At 46.7% G+C, this 27,324-nt stretch overlaps 1 protein-coding gene across 2 annotated transcripts in view; it reads right to left on the minus strand.

Moving 5' to 3' along the window:
- Positions 1–27,324, minus strand: part of bard1 (BRCA1 associated RING domain 1) — a 188,041-nt gene that overhangs the window by 146,759 nt on the left and 13,958 nt on the right. For both annotated transcript variants that reach the window (XM_085985431.1, XM_085985430.1), the window contains exon 4: positions 7,522–8,573. In XM_085985431.1, the coding sequence (XP_085841557.1) occupies positions 7,522–8,573 (1,052 nt within the window). The remainder of the gene's footprint in view (positions 1–7,521; positions 8,574–27,324) is intronic.

Consider the following 27,324-nt stretch of genomic DNA (forward strand, 5'->3'; position numbering starts at 1 on the left):
TTGTGGTGTAGGTTGTCCCTTTTCGGATGACTCCATGATCTGGTCAGCATGGCGCCTTATTATGCTTTCTCCAATGTCCACGGTATACATCAGCGGTCCTAGTCGTGTGCAAACAGTTCCAGGCTGCCATTTCTCGGTACGGTAGTCCCGGGCCAAAACTTGTTGACCTATCTGGAAGGTTCTAGTTGGCCTTTCATTCATGCCTTGAAATTGCTGGTTCTCTACGTCCCTTCTGATGTTTGGCTTGATCAAATCAAGCCGGCATCTTAGTCTTCTATTGAAAAACATCATGGCGGGAGTTTGGTTTGTAACCACGTGTTAACTTCTTGTTTGCATACAGGAATGCATCTACTTTATGCTGTAGATTTATGTCTTCATTACCCATGGCCTTTATGGCCTTCTTGAAGGTCTGGACAAACCTTTCAGCCAATCCATTGGTGGCGGGATGGTATGGGGCGGGCGTGTAGTGCTGAACCCCATTGTTTTGTTTTTTTAAGAACTTCCTGAATTCTTCGGACACAAATTGCGGTCCATTATCAGAACAGGTCTGTTCAGGCAGCCCATTCCTGGCAAATATGGTCCTTAATACTGTGATGGTTTTTTCCGTGGTGGTGGAGGACATCTTTATTACCTCCGGCCACTTGGAGTGTGCATCAACCGCGATTAAGAACATGGAGTCCATAAATGGACCAGCAAAGTCGATGTGTACCCTTTGCCATGGAGATGAGGGCCACTCCCATGGATGTAGAGGGGCTTGTGGTGGGGCGTTTTGGACCTTCTGGCAGCCGAGACAGCCCTTGGTCATTTCTTCGATGTCTCCATCGATACCTGGCCACCACACAAACGCTCTGGCTAGGTTCTTCATTTTCACTCCACCCAGATGCCCCTCGTGAAGCTCCTTTAGCACTTTATCCTGGAGTTTGGGTGGAATCACCACTCTGGATCCACACATCAAGGTTCCTCGGCACACTGACAGCTGTTCTCTTCTTTGCGAGAATGCTGGCAACAGTGGTTCGCCATGTGCTGGCCATCCCTTCACCGTTAAATCGTAGACTCATGAGAGAGTCGGGTCATTTCTCGTTTCCTTTTCAATGGCAGAATTTGTTACTGGTAGACATTCCACTATGGTTGAGTGGAACATCTCCACTGGGTCCACTGTAGGTGCCTCTTCTACCGTTGGCAACGGTAGGCGCGATAAACCGTCAGCATTCCCATGATGTTTTGATCCTTTGTATTCTATGTCATATTGGTGTGCCCCTAGGAAAAGGGACCACCTCTGTAGCCTGTGCGCTGTCATAATGGGAACACCCTTTTTAGGGTTGAATATGGAGACGAGGGGTTGATGGTCAGTCAACAAGGTAAATTTTTGTCCATGTAGGTAATGGTTGAATTTCTTCACTCCCCATACCAGGCTGAGTGCTTCCCTGTCGATCTGGGCATAGTTACGCTCAGCTGAGTTCAATGAGCGTGACGCAAAAGCTATCGGCCGCTCCGAGCCATCAGGGAATCTATGCGATAATACCGCTCCTACGCCGTAAGGGGATGCATCGCACGCCAGTCTGATTGGCAGTGATGGGTTGTAATGAGCCAAAACTTCCTTGGACGTGATCAAGCCTTTGCATTTATGGAAGGCACGTTTACAGTCTTCGCTCCATTTCCAATTTACTCCAGTTTGTAGCAGTTCGTTAAGAGGGTGCAGAACAGTTGACAAGTTCGGTAAAAATTTATGATAGTAATTTATCAATCCCAGGAACGACCTTAATTGTGAGACATTTTCAGCTGCTGGGTCTTTTATGACCGCTTCAATTTTTTCAGCTGACTTATGCAACCCTTCTTCGTTAATTATGTGACCACAATATGATATTTGTTTCTGGAAAAATTCGCACTTGGGGCGATTTGCTCGTAGGCCCCGTTCTCTCAGCCTAGTGAGCACCTGCTCCAAATTGGCAAGGTGCTCGTTGTCGTTTTCTTCTGTTACAAGGATGTCGTCTAGGTAGCATTGAGTCCCCGGAATCCCTTGCAGGACTTGCTCCATAGCTCTTTGCCAGATAGCTGGAGCTGATGCTACTCCAAAAACCAGTCGATTGTACTGGTACAGGCCTTTGTGTGTGTTTATCGTGAGATACTTTTTAGAGGCCTCCTCAACCTCCATCTGTAGATATGCCTGTGCCAAGTCAATTTTGGTGAAACGTTTCCCTCCGGATAGTGAGGCGAAAATATCTTCTATCTTCGGAAGAGGATACTGTACCGTGTGAAGGACCGGGTTTACAGTCACCTTGAAATCCCCACAGATGCGAATTTTTCTCTGTTCTTCAGATTTATCATTATTCAACGTTTTCTTCATGACCGGGACGATGGGTGTTGCCCACTCGCTCCAATCTATCTTGGATAACACGCCTGCCTTTTCCAAATTCTCCAGCTCTGCCTCGACTGCTGGACGAATTGCATATGGCACCGGCCTTGCCTTAAAAAACTTGGGAATTGCCGCATCTTCCACTTTTATTGAGGCGGTGACGCCTTTCAAGGTTCCTAGTTCCTGTTGAAACACTTCCTTGGTGTTGGCAAAGATGTCTTTTAATCATTCAGGTATGACGTCATCATTTTTTTTTCTTACTGGTCACCGTCAGTGTCTGAATGGAGTGCCAGTCTAAACATATCTTCCTGATCCATTCACGTCCCAACAGCGGTGGACCACCATCTTGCAGAACGTATAAATACAACTTCTGTATTTCCTTGCCGTTGTATACAACAGGCACCCTTATTTTCCCTCTGGGGTATACTTTCTGCCCCGTATATGTTTTCAAGATAATGGATGTGTCTTTCAAAGGTATATGCGGAAATAGCCGCTCGTAATCCCATCGACTTATGATGGTCAGAGCTGATCCTGTATCTAGCTCCATTTTAACTGGGGACCCCGCTATCGTGAGGGTAACCCAAATGGTCTGGTAATCTTCTTTGGCAATTACATTATGTAATTTGAGACAGCTTAGTCCCTTGTTTCCGGAGTCGCTATCGCTCTTCTGGTCTTCGGAGCTACTGTCCGTCATCATTTGTACCTTTCTGTACTTTTCCTTATTGATTTTTTTTCTGTCAGTGGATTTTTTGTTTCCAGATCGGCATACACGTGCAATGTGTCCCATCTTTCCGCATTGCCTGCATGCTTTGTCCTTGAACCAGCAGTCCCTCTGGTCATGGGTGGATCTGCCGCAGCGATAACATCTCTCGAAACCCTGTGTCATTTCATGGGTGCCGAAGTCCTGTGGCTTTTGCTGTATCTCTGCAGCTCCTCTTGCTGCTGCTTCGTATGATACAGCCACACTGAAAGCCTTGTCCAGTGTTAAATCTTTCTCAGAAAGTAGCCTTTTCTGTGTTCCTTCACTTAGGAGACCGCAGACGAATTTGTCTCGAAGAGAATCTGCCAGTCCTGCCCCGAATTAGCAGTGTTTTGACAGCTTTCTTAATTCGGTGAGGTAATCAGCGTTACTTTCATTCATGTGCTGATTCCTCCTGAAGAATTTGAATCGTTCCGCTATCAGCAGTGGTGTTGGGTTTAAGTACTCCTGTAGGGTATCAACAATCTCTTTAAAATTCTTGTCCATCGGTTTGGCTGGAGTGATTAAGTTTCATAACAGCCCGTATGTCCTTGCGCCCATTAGATTTAGAAGTACCGATGCCTTTTTATCATCCTCTATTTCATTCGCTGTGCAATATACCTCCACTCTTTCCACATGTGGTCCAATCCTCTACATCACTATCGAAAGCAGTAATATTGCCAGTCTTAGGCATCCTGAAAAAAAATGGCGCCTCCCGCGCTTTCCTTTCTTCCCTGCCAAGAAAAAATGGTGCCTCCCGCGCTTTCCCACCGCTGCTGACAACGCTGTTCTCCGCGGTTTTTATTTATACAGATATTTTTAATAGTTGGAGACTCGTTCCCGCCGGACTCTCTGGGACTTTTCCCTCCCTCTGCTTGGTCCGAACGCCGACCTGCTTTGCAGCGCTGGCCGTCTCCCGAGTGCTCCACCCTCCGTCTCTGTTTGCCTCCGCCTTCGCTGCTCGGCCCCGCTGCAGAGCCAGCCGATCGAGCCCCAGCCCGCCGCCCAGGAAGGATTATTGCAGTAGCTGCCACCAGCCCGGCTAGCTGGTGAAACCAGAGTTTTTTCTTCGACCTTCGTCTGAGGAATCGATCTCCTTGAGGTGCTGCCGAATTGCAGGCAAGTCCATTTCCAATTCGTCGCCACTGTTGTATCCGTGTGTTAATGGAGACACGGAATGCAGGAGCTGGTTTAACAGGTGTTTACTGAACAAAGTCTGGAGGTGAACTAAAAGATACAAGACACTATACAGGCTTATATAGCCCGAGTGGCCACTACCGGCATTACAGTACACAGGGGCTCTTAAAGGCACATACACCACAGTAGCCATTTTAAAGTAGAAGCTGGTTCGACCCACTAGTCACAAAGTCAGTGACAAAGCACAGTGACCTAAGGCTGTAATATAACTTTTACAAATTATCTGCACTACACCTCAGCCACACATTCATAGTGCATTTCAAAATAACCAATTTCTCTCCATTCATCCTCCAAAGCGCCATCTGTAAATATATTGCTACTGTCAAATTTAAACAAATTGCAAATTTAAATTGATAAGTCACAGAAAATGCTATTAATAGGTGCTGCCCGATGGCCAAGTAGGTACAAATACATTCAACACTAAAAGCAAAATACAGCGGATGCTGGAAATTTGAAATAAAAACAGAAAATGCTGGAAATACTCAGCAGGCCAGGCAGCATCTGTGGAGAGAGAAACAGTGTTAACGTTTCAGGTCAATGACCTTTCATCAGAACTGGATGACATTAGAAATGAACAGCTTTTAACCAAGTAGAGGTGATCCTCTACCGATACACGGCCAGCAGGCTGGTCCACAGCCCTGGGGTCTACCCACATTCCTGGGCCACGGCAGCCTTCTCCTCTTCGCAAGATTTTCTATCCTTCCCTCTTCTCTGCTATTCTACTGCACCTGCTCTGGACTTACCTTTGATTACTATACTTGTCTCATTATCACCTCCGTTTGCTTTGCACCATCATCCCTTTTCTCACTTAATCAATCCTGCCCTCCTTTCCCTTTTCTTCTTTTCCTGCCCCCTTTTCCCTGGCTTTGCTCTTGCTTAAAAGCTGTTCATCTCGAACATCTTCCAGTTCTGTTGAAAGGTCCCCGACCTGAAACAATTTCTCTCTCCACAGATGCTGCATGACCTGCTGAGTGTTTCCGGAATTTTCTGTTTTTATTTTAAGTAAATGGCATGCTAACGAGTCATACAGACCGGCAGGCCCCAAGTTCAATCAACAATCTGTGCTTAGCTGATCCCCACTCGAGCAGTAATTGCAGTGGTATAATTGGCCTCATTACACCTGGGTTACATAGAATTCACAGCACAGAAACAGGCCATTCGGCCCAACTGGTCCACGCCGGTGTTTATGCTCCACACAAGCCTCCACCCACAGGGCATGTCGGGATTTGGCTGACTGTGACAAATTTCATGGGTGAATACCTTATTGGCACATCTACTTGGGTGAGGTACTGCAAATCCTGCTGGCACGCACTCAGCTATACCTGAGCAAGAGTTAGCACCTGCAGAACAGAAGATAACTGGGGAGGTGGTGGCAATGATAAATAGCAAGGGCAGAGCTGGAACAGCATTCCGTAGGAGACCCAGGAATGAGGACACTGACAGTCTGCTATCCGAAGTTCAAAACAAAAACAAAAAATGGAACCACAACAACCTGTATTTATATAGCACCTTTAATGTAGTAAAATGTTCCAAGGTGCTTCACCGGAACGTTATCCAAGCCACATAAGGAGAAATTAGGGCAGATGACCAAAAGCTTAGTCAAGAGGTAGGTTTTAAGGAGTGTCTGAAAGGAGGAAATAGAGATAGGGAGGCGGAGAGGTTTAGGAAGGTTACAAAGATAGGGAAGCCAGTCAGGAGTGCGTTAGAATAGTCAAGTCTAGAATTAACAAAAGCATGGACGAGGGTTTCAGCAGCAGATGAGCTGAGGCTGAGTCGGGCGATGTTAGAGAGGTGGAAATATGCGGTCTTAGTTATGGCGAGGATGCGTGGTCGGAAGCTCATTTCAGGGTCAAATATGACACCAAGGTTGCGAACAGTCTGGTTCAGCCTCAGATAGATGGTAGGGAGAGGGATGGAGTCTGTGGCTAGTAAATGGAGTTTGTGTTAGGGACCGAAGACAATGGCTTCGGTCTTCCCAATATTCAGTTGGAGGAAATTTCTGCTTATCCAGTACTGGATGTAATTTAGACACAGTGGAGGTGTCGAGAGGGGTGGTGGTGAGGTAAAGCCGGGTGTCGTCAGCATACATGTGGAAACCGACGCAGTGTTTTCGGATGATGTCGCCAAGGGGCAACATGTAGATGAGAAATAGGAGGGAGCCAAGGATAGATTCTTGGGGGACACCAGAGGTAACGATGCGGGAGTAGGAAGAGAAGCCATAGCAGGTGATTCACTGACTAAGATTAGATAGACAAGAATGGAACCAGGCGAGTGCAGTTCCACCCAGCTGGACAACAGAGGAGAGGCGCTGGAGAAGGATGGAGTGGTCAACCGTGTCAAAGGCTGCAGACAGGTCAAGAAGGACGAAGAGGGACAGTTTACCTTTGTCACAGTCACAAAGGATGTCATTTGTGACTTTGATAAGAGCCTTTTCGGTACTGTGGCAAGGGCAGAAACCTGATTGGAGGGATTCAAATGTGGAGTTCCAGGAAAGAGAGGCATGGATTTGGGAGACGACAACGCATTCATGGACTTGAGAGGGAAGGGAGGTTGGAGATGGGCAGGAATTTCCAAGGACGGAGGGGTCAAAGGTTGGTTTTATGACGAGCGGTATGATGGCGACAGATTTGAAGGAGAGGGAGACAGTACCTGAGGAGAGAGAACTGTTAACAACATCAGCTAACATGGGAGCCTAAAAGGAAGTTTGGTGGTCAGCAGTTTAGTGTGAATAGAGTGTGGGTCTCATGGACAAGGTGAGCTCGGAGAGGGCATGAGGGGAAATCGGAGAGAAACTGGAGAAAGATGCGAGTTCAGGGCTAGGGCAGGGGGGAACCTTAGAGGAAGTTTGGCCCGGTGGGCTAGGGCAAAGATGGGAAGTGGCAGAGGCAGCTGATCGGGTGGTCTCAATCTTAGAGACAAAAGCCAATGAACTCCTCACACTTGTTGTTGGAGGTGAGCGTGGAGGAGACAGGGGCGAGGGGTTTAAGAAGACGGTTTACAGTTGAGAAAAGCCGCCGGGGGTTATCTTTGCATTCCAGAATGATCCTGGAATAGTGAGCAGTTTTAGCAGACGAGAGCAGGACCCGATAGTGCTTTATGTGGTCCAGCAAGATCTGGCGGTGAATGGCTAAACCAGTTGACTGCCATATCCGTCCAAGTCTGCAATTATGCAAGAAAGCAATTATGAAGTGAATGCTTTTGTCATCTATCAGCTTTTGTTGGTGTACTGTACCTTTATGGAAACGACGTGCAGTGGAGTCTCACCCTTATGATTTTTCTTCAATGTGGGAGTAAGAGGAGAGATCGGAGTCGTTGCACAACTTCCAGGCAGCTGCTTCTTGGGCGTAGGTAGCGGTGTGCGAGGAGACTTCTGTGTTGCACATCTTTTTCTCTCACTTTTGGACCTGCTAGATGGTGTACTACAGCTATTCTCTGTTGAAGAGATGGCCTGTGTCCCATTAATATTCTCATTCGACTCAGATTTAAGTACTGGAGTAGCTGGAAATTCCTTGTGTGTGTCTACTCTAGCTGGTTTACACACATTTGTATTGTAACTTGCAGATGGCCTTTCAGGGCAAGAAGATCGCTGTACTTCTTTTCTGCTCTTTTTTGAGGGAGTTTTGGTACTTGAATCCGATGATTTTCTTGATCTTTTAGCCTTGAAATGTGTTGTGGGCACAGGAAGAGAACAAATGTCTCCTTTCCTCTTGAAGGTTTGGTCCAACTGTCCAAGGGAAACATCTTTGCAACTGGGAACTGTTGCAGTGGAACATGCTTCAGAAGGATAGTCAGACGTATTTACACTGGAGCCAATCGCAATGTCAGCCAGTGGAACTGCAAGCGAATGGCCTGATCCTTCAGCAGTCTCACCTGAAATTGCTTGTCCCTGACTGCTGAAGACTATGGGTTGGCTGCAAAATGAGATGACTCTAGCATGATCCATTTTTCCAGGGCTGTCATTTCCTCTCTCCATTTTCTTGCTTGTTCTCTTTCCGAAACCCCAGTCCTTATTGGCATCAGCCAATCTTTTCCTCACTGTCTGTTTTGACTTGGCTGGAGGTTTCTTCTTTGGAGGAGATGGCGATGGCAAGAATTCAAACACAGAAGGTGATGTCCCATTTAAATCAGAACTTGGATTCAAGTTCGGATCCTTTTTAATAGCGTTCATATCCAGCACGCATCTCAATTTTCGACTGCGTGGACTGAACCACGTTCTCATTCGCCACTTTTTACCAGTTACTCCTTCAGGACTGATTTCTGGTGTAGTTGGATTACTTTTAGCAGCTAAAATGAACAAAGTAACAGCAATCAGAAAATGATTTTTTTTAAATTTAGTTAATACTTTACATGTAGAGACACTTTCAATAAGTACACAGCACATCAGAAGCAAGGTGGTCAACTTTCCTTAACCTTTGCCCACAAAGCTCCCATTTTCCTGCCCTTTGCCCTGCAGAATCCCCTTTTCCCAGGAGCAAGGTCAGTAAAAAAAAGGGACAGGGACCCTTTTTCCAGAGCTTCACCACCTCCCCTCCCAGGACCCAGAGTTTCAATCAGTCAGTCATTCCAAATCTAGACCCAAATCTATTTTAGACTTCCCAACTGCACTACCTAAAGATATTATTATATGTATTATTTAGGCTCTTCATCCTAGGCCTAAACTCAAGCCCTTACAAATTCAACTATTTCAGTAAAATAGTTCCTCCTGCATTTCCTTTTTTTTGTTGTCCTTAATTTGTAAATCTGCCCCCTTGTGCTTAAAACAGGAACTTAAAATTCAGATTCATGACTATGTCCTGCACTCCAAATGTATCAAAAATAACCGCACATTCCACAATTTAAAATATTCAAATTCTCTCTCTCTCAATTACCTTTTTCCAAAAGGACAACCCAAACACCAACATAAAGACAGTGATTATACCCAGGAATCACCAGTCAACAGTATCGGCACTATTTCACATTCCACCAGTAAGGCATGGGAGTCAAAACTAAATATTCTACATGATCCCAATACAAGCTTGGACAGAGTGAATATCAAATTACGGCCCAGTATCCATGTACAGCAGAATACACAGCATTCGCCTCACGACTTACAAGCTTTGCAGTTTGCTGATGGCTTTAATGAATAGTCCAGTTTCCAGAGCTAGCCACTGTATTTTGGGGCCTTACTCCTCAGTCTTTCCCTTTCAGTCCGAGTGGATAGTGTGCGGAAACTTGCCACCCTTGTGATGGGATGAATAACACTCCTCGGTTCCATTTGTTTTATTTGTAACAGTTTATTTGTATCTAATTTCCTCTGTATCTACCCTTGCCCTCTTGTTTCTCGTTGACTTATTTAACCCTTCTCTTTGGCTTTTTTGCTGTCTTAGTCTTGCTTCACCGCTAGAAAACTTTCATAGGCTTAAGGAGTTGCCTCTTATGAGAAATAAACAGAAAATGACATTTGGTGCATTCAACTCATCCCAGTTGAAGTGTAAAGAGACTACTCTATCGCCATCACATTCCAGTGTTAAGCCTTTAGTCTCCCAATCACTTCAATAAGGAATAAGGAGGCCACATACTCCTTGGAAAATAAAGAATCTAAATGGAGTAAAGGAGCAAAGGGATCTAGGGGTACACATTCACAAAGCATTCCAAGTAACAATGCAAGTTAATGGAAACAATTGCAAAAGGACCACCAAGAAGCATGATGCAAACTGATGTGCCATCATTTAGAGATTCACATTTTAAAAGTTTTGCAAACCCTAGTTCAGTGAACCATGCAGAAATGCTGTAAATGTGTACTGTGACTAAAATGACTGGTTCTGGGTCGATTCATACAGTGATATGCAAAAGAAAAACACTCAAATTGGAAAGACCACAACCTTTCATTTCAAAACTGGTAAGTATCTACAATTTCCAAAATTACTGCACTCTGAGGCTTTATGTGAAGGGAGAATGAGAATTGAATTGCTCCCATTATAGCTGTCCCTAAAGATTTGCTGTTATCAATGTGAAGGAAAACGAGCATTCAATACATTGAAGCAGTCTCATTTATCAACAAATAAGGAGGCAAAAATATCAAGCAAGCTAGCATAAAGCTTTACTGCAGTCAATTTTCTTTCAACCTATTTCAAATGAAGAAAGTTCAACCACATATTTAAAGCCCAATCTTGAAAGGCTTGCTTTAAATCAGCAACTTGTCATTGTTCCAGGCATTGAATGCTTGGCATTGAGCAGACAAGTCCCTCTAATTACTTGCAATAATTACAGTAATTGTGCACATTAAATAATAAAGCACAAATAAAAGGTCTTTTCAAAAATATGAACAGCTTAGCCTCTTAAACAGATAAAGATGACAGACCGCACTACCGAAGTGAATTTTTTTTTTAACATTTAAAATGAAATACAGGTCACTTCACAGAATAAGGTTTCAATGGAGGTCAGTTGCGTGTGCTGCTCATATCTACAAGGAAAGGAGTACAATTAACTGTCTCTTGTATTAAACCAACATTTCTCTGTCCAACTGCTACCTGACAAAGTTATCTTTTTCTACTCAATCAAGAACCTGCTGCTGTTCATAATTTAAAAAAATTACGCCATGGGTGCAGGTGTCAGAAGCTCGATGTTGCTGCACAAATATGCGCTCTGGCCATTTTGATCTCAGTCATTCCAGCTGCTGGACTGCCAGGCAAGGACGCTGAACTGGGCAGATTTGTGCAAACTTCCTTGCTGTTCGTACTTTGAGATGGCAAGAAACTCTGGCTATCAGCAAGCTGTAGTTTGCATTCAACTGAGAAGGCAACACAAACAGGCATGTTTTTGGGGGTTCTGCATGTGTGCAGTTTGTTTAGCAGTGACTTCGCAAACGTTCTGCTTTTAACTTAGCCTTCATTGAACCACCCACAATGAAAAAAATTCAAGTCATGGTAGTGTTAATATAATTTCAGTTCCAATTTGGGTTTTTTTCCCACCAATTTTCTCTCCCAAAAGGCAGGCACACGCCTGGGGGGATGTTGCACTGGGGCCCGAAGCATTCTTGGACCTTGCCATGGCAGTTAATCTTCATGTGTGAGCCAATCATGACTGTTTCTAGGGTGTATAAGCACAAGAAGCATTACAACAGCAACTTGCATTTATATAGTGCCTTAAACGAAGTAAAACGTCCCAAGGTGTTTAATCAAATCACATCCAAGCTCAATCTTATTCTCACCCAATGTCCCGGGCAGAGATCACCGATAGTGCCAAACCGCAGGAACCCCTTCCCTACCCACAATTTAGTCCCGCAACTGGTAGCCTGTTCAATTTCAATTTGAAAAGGTAACAAATGCAATCATTGCAGAGAAAGAAAGTCAGAACTTTCATTTATATAATGCCTTTCACAACCACAGGACGTCCCAAAGCACTTTACTGCCAATTAAGTACTTTTGAAATGTAGTTACTGTTGTAATGTCGGAAACATGGTTGTCAATTTGCACCCAGCCAGCTCCCACAAACAGCAAAGATAATGACCACATAATTTGAGGTTTTTTTTTTTTTTAGTGATATTGGTTTGAGCGATAAATATTGGCCACGGCACCAGGAAGAACTCCCCGCTGTTCTTCGAAATAGTGCCATGGGATTCACCAGGTCCACCTGAGGGGGCAGACAGGACCTCGGTTTAACGTTTCATCTGAAAAACGGATGTAATGATTCCACAATCTGCTTCCTTAACTTTTACCACTACACTCTTAAGAGCCAGCACAAGATTCCAACTTAATAAACATGGCATGATAAGCTACGCAGTCGAAACCCTCAAATTTAAAACAAAGAATAAAATCAAGCAGATTACAGCATTTCAGTGAGAGATGTCAATATTATAGTTTTTATTTTCAACTGTGTACACATGGTGTCATGGGATCAAACAAGCAATTGACTGTCAAATTGCAGCTTACTGAGTACATCAATTAATCAAACTTAAATTAGCTTGACCAAACCGTCATAATTTGTCTCCTTCAGCAAAAGACTGCACAGGGCCAGCAGCAACACCAGAGAAGAGCAGCACAGTAACAGTGGACATTACCTTGAGAATCATGCAGCTCGTCACTAATGTTACAGTTATTCTTTCTGCAATTCTGCAAACAGATGTGAAAGATGTACTGTGTGGATATGGAGCTTTAAGCCCGTGCTGAACAACCATGAGTGGGATGGTGCACATTTGCATTTTGCTGCTCCAGCACAATCAATTGCCGAAAACTGCTGCGTGTTCATCTGTACAGAAGTGCAGGGCACGTGTCGTGTAAAACAGAACACGTTGCGAGAATCAAATTTTAGCCTGCAATCAGGGTCTGGCAAATGAACCAATCTCGGAGTGTGCAATTCCTGCTAGCGTGAAAGCAGCAAAGATAATGGAATCAAATGAAAATGATAGAAACCAAGTTGCACGCGTAGAAAGGCTCTGTGACAGACTCTTTAAAAAATAAAATGATAAACTGTTCTGTTGCTGTACCATTAATTCAGTGCAATAGCTCAGCGGCTAAGTGACAATCCTAATTATCTTGATTCACACAGCTTCCCTAGAGCTCTGTATTACAAGCCAAACTAGCTTCAATTTTCTCTATTTTCTTTTGTGGAAATGAAATATTTGTAGCTCAAATGTTTGTCTGACAAAGTAGACGCCCCACCTCCCACCCCCGCAGCAACACTAGAAAGATTTGCAGTATTTCCATGGCCCTTAGTGCTCCGCAATTCCGTAGCTGTGCAAACCGACCAAGGAATTTATCTTTACCGTCAGAATTTCTCCAGTGCTACCTTTTCTGGCATGTTGCACACTTTTCTTTAAAATCACAGAACAAGAATGAAAAAGAAGTAACAAAATGGCCACCATGGTTCACAACGAATTCTCTTCAGATGAAGCAGAGGGTCTGACATTACACAGCCAATTCGATGATTGGTAGCAGCACATCCAACAGCAGCAGAAGCACAAAGAAGATACTTAATAACCTGTTGTTACTCTTCAGGCTTTCCTGCCCCCAACAGTCATATTTATAACTTTTCCATAAGTAGACCAAGTCCTTTATGAAATTAAACTTGGATCCTTAAGTCGCCTTGTGCACAGACTTAACAATTAACCCCTGATCAGAGTAAACCACTTGCTGAAGGATATGTGGGATGGCCACCACATTCAAAATTATCACCGGGACTAAAGCTACTAAATGAGATTTATTTACAGGCAAAAAAAACAGTAGCAGAGATGCAGCAAGATACTAAAATAGTACAATAATCAAACTTACACAAAATATGAATTGGTTGAATATAAAACAAATTGTTCTAACTTCTTGAAGCTCTTTCCAGCATACGTTGTAGCACAAGGCTCCAATATTAAGAAGTTATGTGGGAAGCAATTTCCCACAGAGCCTCTTTTGGCACATATTAGCAGCAACTTCAAGAGGGAACTGAAGACTCCAAAGATGTCTGTAGGTTATATAAAGCACCTGTCCTTTAATGATCAAATGAACCCGTCTCAATGGTCAGGTAGTTAAAATGTCAACCATTCTAACACTAGGGTCATCAAGGTGTGCTTCCTGGCCCTTTTGACATCTAACATCAATTGAAAACACAAACCCATCTGAAAGGGTGGTCCATTTCAACCAATGAACTACCCCTTTCCAATCAAAGCATCTATAATTTGCTCAACGTGGAAACAAAGGCTGCGGGAGCTTCGGCTTTCGGCCTAGACGCGGTATCTGCGACAGGCATTACAATGTTAGAAGCATAGAACGTTATAGCACAGGAGGCCATTCAGCCCACTGCATTTGTGCTGGCTCTTTGTTAGAGTAATCAAAAACTAGCTCTGTTCCAAGGAAGCACCTGGACTTCATTACAATCATTTTTTTTTAATGAGACTTGAACACAAAAATCTAAGCTGACACTCCAATGAGGGAATGCTGCACTGTCGTCTTTCAGATGAGATGTTAAAACCAAGGCCTCGTCTGCTCGCTCAGGTGGATGTAAAAGATCCCACAGCACTATTTCGAAGAGGAGCAGAGGAGTTCTCTTGGCCAATATTTATCCCTCAACCAACATCACTAAAACAGATTATCTGGTCATTACCACAGTGCTGTTTGTGGGAGCTTGCTGTGCGCAAATAGACTGCCGCATCTCCTACATTACAACAGTGACTACACTTCAAAAGTACTTCATTGGCTGTAATGTCCTGTGAAAGGCACAATAGAAATGCAAGTCTTTTTTTTACATCTTCAGAGTGAAAATTCTACTTTTGTCACAAATGTGTCTGCAGTGTTGGATCATGTTCAGTAATCCCCAACTGCCGACCATTTTATCTTCAAACACACAAGGAGGTATTTATAACCACTGATGAGACAAATGATTTTTATTAAAGAAAAGTTAATGTTTTAACTGCCCTGAAGACAGATCACACTAGAAGTATACAAATGTTTCGCCTAGATATAACGTTCTTATTGTTTGCTCTGGCAGCATTATGGCATAGCCTGCTATTCTTTTTGAAGGAATCAAGTTTGAGACATGACCGTTTCTGATGCAGACAGTTGCTCGGTACATGGAAGAGCTCTTCAGATGTGCCAAAGGACTTGCTACCAAACAGCAACCGCATCACCTGACTAGCTCGCAATATGGAGCTCGGAAAACTATTCCAGCTAATCTTGACCTACATGAGGATGTTCTACAGGCTGTTTTCACCGCCAAGTGCACAAAGGGACAGCAGCACCGGCAGGATACGGAACCAAACCAGTTACAATGCTTTCAGGACCTTGTTCTCGCAGATGGGCATCATATATTTGCAGTTGATACACACCATCATGATCATCCGTTCTTGGAAAAATCCAATAGAAAGAAATGGAAATGACACCATTACCATGAAAAATGCTGCTAAGCGCACAGCTAAAATTGTGGACTTTTTTGCAATACAACTGAATTTGCATGATTAAATGTTATTTAGATGATTATTCTTGCTTTCTGGGACCTTCTCAGCACTGAGCTCGGAATACTAAATTTAGCTGATCTGCAGTCTCAGAGTAAACAGGCAAATCAAAGAAACCTGTGAATGTTGCTCTGAGTTCATCAGAGGCTGAAGGAGCAGCTGCCAGTAAGATCTAAGGAAGCTTCTGTGCAGCAGCTACGAAGCATGAAAAATAGATGTCAGGTATGATTACCTTAAGGCAATAAGGATTTTGAATCTCAACGCTATAGAGCTAGATTTCCCACGCATTCATAATCAATGGGTGGAAAATCCAGCCCATAATATATTTTTCACAGAAGCGGTGTCAGCCATGGGTCAGTAAGTAGCACTCTCGCCTCTGAGTCACACTGTGGGTTCAAACCCCACGAGCACATAATCTAGGCTGACACTCCAGTGCAGTACTGAGGGAGTACTGCACTGTCGGAGGTGCCGTCTTTCAGAAGATACGTTAAACCAAGGGCGTCTGCCCTCTTAAGGTGGACGCAAAAGATCCCATGACACTATTTCGAAGAGGAGCAGGGGAGTTGTCTCCGGTGTCCTGGCCAATATTCATCCCCTAACCAACATCACTGAAACAAGTTATCTGCTCATTATCTCATTGCTTTTTGTGGGAGCTGGCTGTGCACAAATTGGCTGCCACGTTTCCTACATTACAAGAGTGACTACATTTCAAAAGTACTTTACTGGCTGTAAAGCACTTTGGGACGGCCAGAGATTGCGAAAGGCACTGTATAATTGCAAGTTTGTTTCTTTTCTTCTAAAATGCTATCCCAGGATGGCTGGATATTCCATACAAGGAACTTGACACACATTCGATAATTATGGCATCACGTCAGATTGCCAAACCCCAAAAGAGGTGGAGATCTTGTGGAAATGTGCAAGCCTGTTTGTGCCGCAGTGCTCAGCTCTGGTCTGCATCAACAGCATTACCATTTTGCAGATAGGAAACGTTAGTGAGCAAAACAAAATATTCAGGAGAGAAAGGCTATCAGAGGAGAGCTCTACCGTGCCTACACAGCCCTACCATGCTGTGTTGGCTGGCACTCACTCCCAACCATCTGAAGTTACCAGTCCTACCTTGCTGTGTTGGCTGAATCTTGCCCTCGGCCATCTGTTACTTGAGATACAATACAATTCATTTCATGAGCTCAAAAGAAACAGGCAAAATGTTATCACAGCGTTGCCAGTGTTATATTTAGAAGGTGCTAAAATTATGCCATCATTTAATCCTCCTTTTGGAAAAGAAAGACTTGCATTTCTATAGCGCCTTTCACGACAACTGGATGTCTCAAAGCGCTTTACAGCCAATGAAGTATATCCTCCCTGCATCTACCCTGGCAAGTCCTGTAAGAATTTTGTATGTTTCAATGAGATCACCTCTTATTCTTCTAAACGCTAGAGAATATAGGCCTAGTCTACTCAATCTCTCCTCATAGGACAATCCCCCCCATCCCAGGAACCAGTTTGGTGAACCTTCGTTGCACTCCCTCTATGGCAAGTATATCCTCCTCAACCTCCTTCAGCAGAACCTCATTCCTAGTACTGCCAATGTTGTTGGTTCCTACGTGGACCACGACAACTGGATCCTCCCCCTCCCGCTCGAAGTTCTTCTCCAGCTGCGAGGAGATGTCTTTAACCCTGGCACCTTCGGAACTCTCGGTCGCGGCTGCAGAGAACAGTATCTACCCCCCTTGACTATACTGTCCCCTACCACAACTACATTCCCTTTCACTCCCCCCACTTGAATGGCCTCCTGCACCATTGTGCCATGGTCAGCTTGCTCATCCACCCTGCAGGGTTTTCCCTCATCCACACAGGCAGCAAGAACCTCATACCTGCTGGACAAGGGCAAAGGCTGAGGCTCCTCCAGCACTGCACCTGGGATCCCCTTATCTGCCCGAGTTGCAGTCACACCCTCCTGTCCCTGACCACTAACCAGACCTGTACCACTACCTAACCTAATGGGTGTGACTGCCTCCTGGATCAAACTGTCCAGGTAACTCTCCCCATCGCTGATGCCCCGCAATGTCTGCACCTTAGACTCCAGCTCAAAAACTCTGAACTGAAGTTCTTTAAGATGCAGGCACTTACTGCAAATTTGGTTTGGATGGATTAGGAAAAAAAGCAAGGTTTTTGGCAGATACAAAGGACTAAAAACAGTGGAAGCCCTAGAGGAGTATAGAGGGGGGTACTTAAAAAAAGAAATTAGGAGAGCGAAGAGGGGGCATAAAAAAACACTGGCGGGCAAAATAAAGGAAAATCCCAAGGTGTTTTATAAGTATATTAAGGGCAAGAGGATAACCAGGGAAAGAGTAGGGCCCATTAGGGGCCAAAGTGGGAATGTGTGTGTAGAGCCGGAAGATGTAGGTGCTGGTCATCTTCCAAAATTCTATAGACTCTGGAACAGTTCCCATGGATTGGAGGGTAGCAAATGTAACCCCACTATTCAAAAAAGGTGGGAGAGAGAAAACGGGGAATTATAGACCGGTAAGCCTGACATCGGTAGTGGGGAAAATGCTAGAGTCCATTATAAAAGATGTAATAGCAGAGCACTTGGAAAACAGTGACAGGATCGGACAAAGTCAACATGGATATACAAAAGGTAAATCGTGCTTGACTAATCTACTGGAATTTTTTGAGGATGTAACTGGTAAAATAGATAAGGGAGAACCAGTGGATGTGGTGTATTTGGACTTTCAGAAGGCTTTCGATAAGGTCCCGCATAAGAGATTAGCGTGTAAAGTTAAAGCACATGGGATTGGGGGTAAGGTACTGATTTGGATAGAGAACTGGTTGGCAGACAGGAAGCAAAGAGTTGGAATAAACGGGTCTTTTTCCGAGTGGCAAGCAGTGACTAGTGGGGTACTGCAGGGATCGGTGCTAGGACCCCAGCTATTCACAATATATATTAATGATCTAGACGAGGGGATTAGATGTAATATCTCCAAGTTTGCAGACGACTCAAAGCTGGGTGGGCATGTGCGCTGTGAGGAGGATGCCAAGAAACTCCAGTATGATTTGGACAGGTTGAGTGATTGTGGATAAATGCGAGGTTATCCACTTTGGTGGCAAAAACAGGAAGGCAGATTATTATCTGAACGGCAATAGATTGGGAGAAGGGGAAGTGCAACGAGACCTGGGTGTCCTTGTGCACCAGTCACTGAAGGTAAGCACGCAGGTGCAGCAGGCGGTTAAGAAGGCAAATGGTATGTTGGCCTTCATAGCGAGAGGATTCGTGTACAGGAGCAAGGATGTCTTGCTGCAGTTGTACAGGGCCTTGGTGAGACCACACCTTGAGTATTGTGTGCAGTTTTGGTTGCCTTATCTGAGGAAGGATGTTCTTGCCATGGCAGGAATGCAGCGAAGATTCACCAGACTGATACCTGGGATGGCAGGAATGACGTATGAGGAGAGATTGGGTCGATTGGGCTTATTTTCACTGGCGTTTAGAAGAATGAGAGGGGATCTCGTTGAAACTTATAAAATTCTAACAGGACTAGATGCAAGAAGGATGTTCCTGATGGCAGGGGAGTCCAGAACCAGGGGTCACAGTCTAAAGATAAGGGGAAAGCCATTTACGACAGAGATGAGGAATTTCTTCACGCAGAAAGTGGTGAACCTGTGGAATTCTCTACCACAGAAGGCAGTTGAGGCCAATTCATTAAATATATTCAAGAAGGAGTTAGATATATTTCTTAAGGCTAAAGGGATCAAGGGATATGGGGAGAAAGCAGGGACAGGGTACTGAACTTGGATGATCAGCCATGATCTCATTAAATGGCAGAGCAGGCTCGAGGGGCCGAATGGCCTACTCCTGCTCCTATCTTCTATGTTTCTATGTTAAATGAATATTTTGCATCTGTGTTCACTATGGAGAAGGACGATGTAGGCATAGAAATCAGGCAGGGGGATTGTGATATACTTGAACAAATTAGTATTGAGAGGGAGGAGGTACTAGCGGTTTTAGCGGGCTTAAAAGTGGATAAATTCCCAGGCCCAGACGAGATGTATCCCAGGCTGCTGTGCGAGGCGAAGGAGGAGATTGCAGGGGCTCTGACACAAATTTTCAGAACCTCTCTGGCCACAGGGGAGGTGCCAGAGAACTGGAGGACAGCTAACGCAGTACCATTATTCAAGAAGGGTAGTAGGGATAAACCAAGGAATTACAGGCCAGTGAGCCTAACATCAGTGGTAGGGAAATTATTGGAAAAAATTCTGAGGGACAGAATTAGTCTCCACTTGGAGAGGCCAGGATTAATCAAGGATAGCCAGCATGGCTTTGTCAGGGAGAGATCACGTCTAACCAATTTGATTGAATTTTTCGAGGGGTTGACTAGGTGTGTGGATGAGGGTAGTGCAGTTGATGTAGTCTACATGGACTTCAGTAAGGCTTTTGACAAAGTCCCGCATGGGAGACTGGTCAAGAAGGCAAGAGCCAATGGGGTCCAGAGCAATTTGGCACATTGGATCCAAACTGGCTTAGTGGCAGGAGGCAGAGGGTGATGGTCGAAGGTTGTTTTTGTGACTGGAACCCTGTGTCCAGTGGTGTACTGCAGGGATCGGTGCTGGGTCCCTTGCTGTTTGTAGTGTTCATTAATGATTTAGATATGAATGTAGGAGGTATGATCAGTAAGTTCGCAGATGACACAAAAATTGGTGGAGTCGTAAATAGCGAGGAGGGAAGCCTCAGGCTACAGGACGATATAGACAGGTTGGTCAGATGGGCAGAACAGTGGCAAATGGAATTTAACCCTGAAAAGTGTGAGGTGATGCATTTTGGGAGGACTAACAAGGCAAGGGAATACACAATGAATGGTAGGGCCCTAGGAAGGGCAGAAGATCAGAGGGACCTTGGTGTGCATGTACGTAGATCCCTGAAGGTAGCAGGACAGGTAGATAAGGTGGTTAAGAAGGCATATGGGATACTTATATTCTATGCCTCGGCTAATGAAGGCAAGAGCAGGGAGGTTATGATGGAGCTGTACAAAACGCTAGTTAGGCTGGAATACTGTGTGCAATTCTGGTCGCCACACTATAGGAAGGATGTGATTGCATTGGAAAGGGTGCAGAGATTCACCAGGATGTTACCTGGGCTGGAGCGTTTCAGCTTTGAAGAGAGACTGGACAGGCTGGGGTTGTTTTCCTCAGAGCAGAGAAGGCTAAGGGGGTGTGGTAAACCACTGTTGTTCACTCCACTGTTGTTCACTCTTGCCCATTGTTGTACCTGTCTGTGCATGCCTCAGCTGGCTCCGCCCCTGGCTCCACCCATATGCCCTGGTATAAAGGCGGCTGCTCTGCAGTTCCCCAGGCATTCAGGACCGGTCGACCGCTACAGGCATGCCTTCGTTCTTTAGCTAATAAAATTGATGCGCTATCAATTACTGAGAAAGACTGGAAGTTAACAGAGTAACAAACAGGCTTTTATTAGCTAAACTTTTTTTCGATGGAGCAAATCCTCAAACCAGCACGTCTGGAGCTAGACCCTCAAGAGGCGGATTCATCTACCAAGTTCGCACACTGGCTGCGATGCTTCGAATTTTTCCTAGAAGCCTCCGTCGAAACTGTTCAAAACGATGGCGACAAACTAAGGGTTCTGACCTCCAAGGTGAACCACCAAGCTTATTCGCTCATCCAAGATGCGACTACCTACAAGGGTGCTCTCGACCTCCTTAAAGAACAGTACGCACGCCCGGTAAATGAGGTTTACGCCAGACACCTCCTGGGGTCCCGCAAACAGCAACCCGGGGAATCGATAGAGGTATACCTACGGGCGCTGAAGGCGCTCGGCCGGGCCTGCAAATGTAAAGAGGTGTCGGCCGCGGTGTACACGGAGGAACTTGTCCGGGACGCCTTCGTCGCGGGCCTCAGGTCCAACTACACCCGGCAGAGACTGTTGGAGCAGGGCGAACTCGACCTGAAGGCGGCCACGGCCCTCGCACTCTCGCTAGACGTGGCCCACCGGAATATGGACGCCTACTCCCCTGACTGCGCGGCCGCATCGTGGATGGCATGGGCGCCGCCATCCTGGGACACGGTAGGACCGCCACCCTGTGCCGCGCCACCCCCGTCACATCCCGCCAACAGCCCAACTTCTGCAGCGATGTCCCGGGGCCCGAAGTGTTACTTCTGTGGCCAAACCAAACACCCCAGAGCGCGCTGCCCGGCGAAAAACGCTACTTGCTCTGGTTGTGGGAAGAAAGGGCACTACGCCAGCGTCTGCAAGGCTAAACCTACCCCAAACTCCAGCAGTGCCGCGTGTGGGCCGAGCGGGCCGCCATCTTGGACGACACCATCTTGGACGCCATCTTGTATGCCTCCAGCCGTGTGTGGATCATGGGCGCCGCCATCTTGGACGTCATCTTGGACGCCTTCGACCGTGGGTGATCCGTTCCGGCCGCCATTTTTGCAACGGGCCCCCGACTCACCCACCGCCTCACCTGATGACTGCAGCGACACGCCTGACCCTACGCTGGCCTCCGTTACACTGGACCAATCTAGACCTCACCAACTAGCCAGGTCTATGATGGACATTAAGGTAAACGGCCGCGCCACGACCTGACTTTTCGACTGCGGGAGCACGGAGAGCTTTATCCACCCCGACACGGTGCGGCGTTACTCTCTCCCGGTCCTGCCAGCGCGCCACCGGGTCTCTATGGCCTCCAAGTCCCATTCAGCGGACGTCGGCGGCTACTGCATGGTGACCCTTTCGGTGAGGGGCACAGAGTACAGAAACTTTAAACTGCTTGTCCTGCCCCATCTCTGCGCTGCCGTTCTACTGGGGTTGGATTTTCAGTGCCACCTTAAGAGTGTCACGATGGCGTACGGTGGACCCCTTCCCCCACTCACAGTCTGCAACCAGCAGTTTTCAAATTGCCCGCCGCGCACCTTTTGCAGCCTCTCCACGCTTAAAGTCACCCCCCCCCCCTCCGTTGTTCGCTAACCTCGCCCACGACTGTAAGCCCATCGCCACCAAAAGCAGGCGATACAGCGCTGGTGACAGAGTTTTTATTAAATCTGAGGTGGAGCGGCTCCTGAAGGAGGGGATTATTGAAGCTAGCACCAGCCCCTGTGGCGAGCCCAGGTTGTGGTCGTCAAGACCGGCGAGAAGCAGCGCCTGGTCATTGACTACAGCCAAACAATTAATCGATATACCCAACTGGACGCATACCCCCTCCCCCGCATATCTGATATGGTCAATCAGATCGCACAATACCGCATATTCTCCACCATTGACCTTAAGTCAGCATATCACCAACTCCCTATCCGCTATGAGGACCGCCAGTATACTGCCTTCGAGGCAAACGGCCGCCTCTACCACTTCCTTCGGGTTCCCTTCGGCGTCACCAACGGGGTCTCCGTTTTCCAGAGGGAGATGGACCGGATGGTCGACCAGAATGCGTTGCAGGCCACGTTTCCCTACCTGGACAATGTGACCATCTGCGGCCATGACCTGCAGGACCATGACGCCAACCTCGACAAATTCCTCCACACTGCCCAACTCCTAAACCTTACGTATAACAAGGAGAAGTGCATATTCCGCACAACCCGCCTCGCTATCCTTGGCTGTGTTGTGGAACACGGAGTCATCGGCCCCGGCCCCGACCGGATGCGTCCCCTTATGGACCTTCCCCTGCCCCACTGCCTCAAGGCCCTGAAGAGATGCCTGGGGTTTTTCTCCTACTACACCCAGTGGGTCCCTAATTATGCGGACAAAGCCCGTCCACTTATCAAGTCCACCTCTTTTCCCCTGGCGGCTTAGCCTTCCACCGTATCAAAGAGGACATTGCTAAAGCCACCATGCGCGCGGTGGACGAGTCCATCCCTTTCCAGGTGGAGAGCGATGCGTCCGACTTTGCCCTGGCCGCTACCCTTAACCAGGCGGGAAGGCCCGTGGCCTTCTTTTCACGAACCCTCCAAGGCTCCGAAATCAGACACTCCTCTGTCGAAAAGGAGGCCCAGGCCATTGTGGAAGCTGTGCGACATTGGAGGCATTACCTGGCCGGAAAACGATTCACCCTACTCACTGACCAGCGTTCAGTTGCTTTTATGTTTAATAACAAGCAGAAGGGCAAAATCAAAAACGACAAGATTTTGAGGTGGAGAATTGAACTTTCCACCTACAATTACGATATCTTGTACCGGCCCGGGAAACTCAATGAGCCCCCGGATGCTCTATCGCGAGGTACATGTGCCAACGCACAGGTTGATAGACTGCGGGCCCTCCACAATGACCTCTGCCACCCGGGGGTCACCAGGTTCTTCCATTTCATCAAGGCCCGCAACCTGCCTTACTCCATCGAGGAGGTCAGGACCATGACCAGGAACTGCCAAGTCTGTGCCGAGTGCAAACCGCACTTTTATAGGCCAGACAGAGCACACCTGATAAAAGCCACTCGCCCCTTTGAGCGCCTGTGCGTCGATTTTAAAGGGCCCCTCCCCTCCTCTGACCGCAACGCGTACTTCCTCACTATCATCGACGAGTACTCCCGTTTTCCGTTTGCCATCCCCTGCCCAGACATGACCAGTGCTACGGTCATTAAATGCCTGAACGACCTCTTCGCCTTGTTCGGTTTCCCCAGCTATATCCATAGCGACCGGGGCTCATCGTTTATGAGCGACGAACTCCGCCAGTACCTGCTCGTGAGAGGTATTGCCACGAGCAGGACCACCAGCTACAACCCCCGGGGGAACGGACAGGTAGAAAGAGAGAACACGACAGTTTGGAAGGCCGCCCTGCTAGTCTAGGGGCCTCCCGACCTCCCGCTGGCAGGATGTGCTCCCCGATGCGCTCCACTCTATTCGGTCACTGCTCTGCACTGCCACTAACGCCACCCCTCACGAGAAAATGTTTGTCTTCCCAAGGAAGTCCACATCGGGGACATCGCTACCGCCATGGCTGATGTCCCCAGGGCCGGTCCTACTGAGAAGACACGTGAGGACCCATAAAACGGACCCCCTGGTCGAGAGGGTCGACCTCCTCCACGCCAACCCCCAGTATGCTTACATTGCGTACCCGGACGGGCGGGCACAGTCTCCATACGAGACCTCGCACCCTCGGGGGCCCCTGAAACCAACATCACCGCTACCCACAATGCACCGGCGGCAACGGACCCATACCTAACCCCTGTAGACGGCACGCCGTGGCCCCGTGACCCGCCATTGATCACCAACCAACTCAACACCCATGAGGACGACACGCCAGTGCTCCGGCCCACGCGGGACTCGGCGTCGGAAGCTGCACCACCTCAGCCGTCGCCACGACGATCACGACGGCATACAAGACCCCCAGAAAGACTTAATTATACGAACTTTTAATACACTTCACCCTGTCTGACTCATTTTTTAAGCAAGGGGTGAATGTGGTAAACCACTGTTGTTCACTCCACTGTTGTTCACTCTTGCCCATTGTTGTACCTGTCTGTGCATGCCTCAGCTGGCTCCGCCCCTGGCTCCACCCATATGCCCTGGTATAAAGGCGGCAGCTCTGCAGTTCCCCAGGCATTCAGGACCGGTCGACCACTAGAGGCATGCCTTTGTTCTTTAGCTAATAAAAGCCTGTTTGTTACTCTCTTAACTGCCAGTCTTTCTCAGTAATTGATAGCGCATCAGGGGGGACCTGATTGAGGTACAAAATTATGAGGGGCATAGATAGGATAGATAGAAAGGAACTTTTCCCCTTAGTAGAGGGGTCAATAACCAGGGGGCATAGTTTCAAGGTAAGGGGCAGGGGGTTTAGAGGGGATTTGAGGAAAAACTTTTTCACCCAGAGGGTGGTCGGAATCTGGAACTCACTACCTGAAAGGGTGGTAGAGGCAGGAACCCTCACAACATTCAAGAAGCATTTAGATGAGCACTTGAAATGCCATAGCATACAAGGCTACGGACCAAATGCTGGAAAATGGGATTAGAATAGACAGGGCTTGATGGCCGGCGCGGACACGTTGGGCCGAAGGGCCTCTTTCTGTGCTGTATGACTATGACTCTATGGTTGGCCAGGATCACAGTGCTCTCCACAAACCCCCACGTGCTGCAGTTGCGGCACACCACCTGCACTGTCATCCCTATATGACCTTGTTTTATTTAATTACAGTTGTAATTAGGTAACTTAGTTTACAGTGTAGTTTCTTGACTAATTACTTGATCTAGATTAAGGGTACTGAAATTAAATATCTACCTGTAACACAAAGCACTACAAGTAGTGCAGGCAAAAAGCAATAACTGCTTCCCTGTTCTCCAAATTCCCACTCTTTCCAAATTCCCAACGAAAACACTGTTCAAGTCCACTCCGTTTAATCCCGCTCTGTGCAGACTGCTCTGTGCTCTGCAAAAATGTTTACTTTTATGCACTAGGAGCTTCACCCAATTTACAAGTGTTTACTCCGCTCCCCTGCTCCTAGTGATTAGCACCTATTCAAGACAAACACTTACAGCTGACTGACAGTTAACTGCCACTGGCAGGCAGCTTCCATTAACTACAGTTTTTAAAGTTCTAGGTTAAAATCAAAATCTTAAACTAAATTTCACATTTTACAGCTTCTACTTACCCAATACTTACCAGAAATTCCCACTCTTTCCAAATTCCCAACTAAAACACGGTTCAAGTCCACTCCATCGTGGGTTTGCCAAAGAAGCCTTGGCAAATTGCTGCAGTGTATCTTGTAGATGGTGCACACTGCAGCCACAGTACGCCGGTGGTGGAGGGAATGAATGTTTAAGGTGGTAGAGGGGGTGCCAATCAAACGGGCTGCTTTGTCCTGGATGGTGTCGAGCTTCTTGAGTGTTGTTGGAGCTGCACTCATCCAGGCAAGTGGAGAGTATTCCATCACACTCCTGACTTGTGCCTTGTAGATGGTGGAAAGGCTTTGGGGAGACATTCGCTGCAGAATATCCAGCCTCTGACCCGCTCTTGTTATCACAGTATTTATGTGGCTGGTCCAGTTAAGTTTCTGGTCAATGGTAACCCCATGGAAGTTGATGGTGGGAGATTCAGCGATGGTAATGCCGTTGAATGTCAAGGGGCGGTGGTTAGACTCTTGCTTGTTGGAGATGGTCATTGCCTGGCACTTGCGTGAAGCGAATGTTACCTGCCACTTATCAGCCCAAGCCTGAACGTCATCCAGGTCTTGCTGCATGCGGACATGGACTGCTTCATTATCTGAGAAGTTGCGAATGGCACTGAACACTGTGCAATCATCAACAAACATCCCCACTTCACACCTTATAATGGAGGGAAGGTCATTGATGGTTGGGCCTAGGACACTGCCGAGGAATTCCTGCAGTGATATCCTGGGGCTGAGATGATTGACCTCCAACAACCATAACCATCTTCCTTTGTACTAGTACGATAGCAAAATACTGCGGATACTGGAAATCTGAAATAACAACAGAAAACGCTGGAAAAACTCAGCAGGCCAGGGCAGCATCTGTGGAGAGAGAAACAGTCAACTTTTCAGGTCGAAGACCCTTCGTCAGAACTGGAAAAAAAGCAGGAAAAGGAATAGATTTTAAAGCAAGTGGGGGCTGGGAAAAGGGGGAGGGGATGAAAGAACAAAAGGGAAGGTCAGAGATAGGATAAAAAGCAGGAGAGATTAAGAGACATTGAGAGATATTCAAGGAACAAAGGATGGCTCTAGATGAAGTGTGAATGGCCCTGGCAGAATGAAGGACAACTGCCATGTGGGAGGGAAGAAAAAAAGCCCAGACGAAAGTGTGGATTAAAAAAAGGGAAAATATATGATAGGGGCCGAGGTTATTATCTGAAATTGTTGAACTCTGTGTTGAGTCCAGAGGGCTGCAGAGTGCCTAATCGAAAGATGAGGTGCTGTTCCTCGAGCTTACGCTGAGCTTCCGTGGAACAATGCAAGAGGCCGAGGACGGTGAGGTCTGCCAGGGCCATTCACACTTCATCTAGAGCCATCCTTTGTTCCTTGAATATCTCTCAATGTCTCTTAATCTCTCCTGCTTTCTATCCTATCTCTGACCTTCCCTTTTGTTCTTTCATCCCCTCCCCCTTTTCCCAGCCCCCCACTTGCTTTAAATTTTTTTCAATGCTACTCTGAGGTGTAGCCACAGTAACAAAAA

This window comes from Somniosus microcephalus, chromosome 4 (genome assembly GCF_052327205.1).
Source record: "Somniosus microcephalus isolate GS21.2 chromosome 4, FLI_Smic_1.0, whole genome shotgun sequence".
In the NCBI taxonomy this organism is placed as follows: domain Eukaryota; kingdom Metazoa; phylum Chordata; class Chondrichthyes; order Squaliformes; family Somniosidae; genus Somniosus; species Somniosus microcephalus.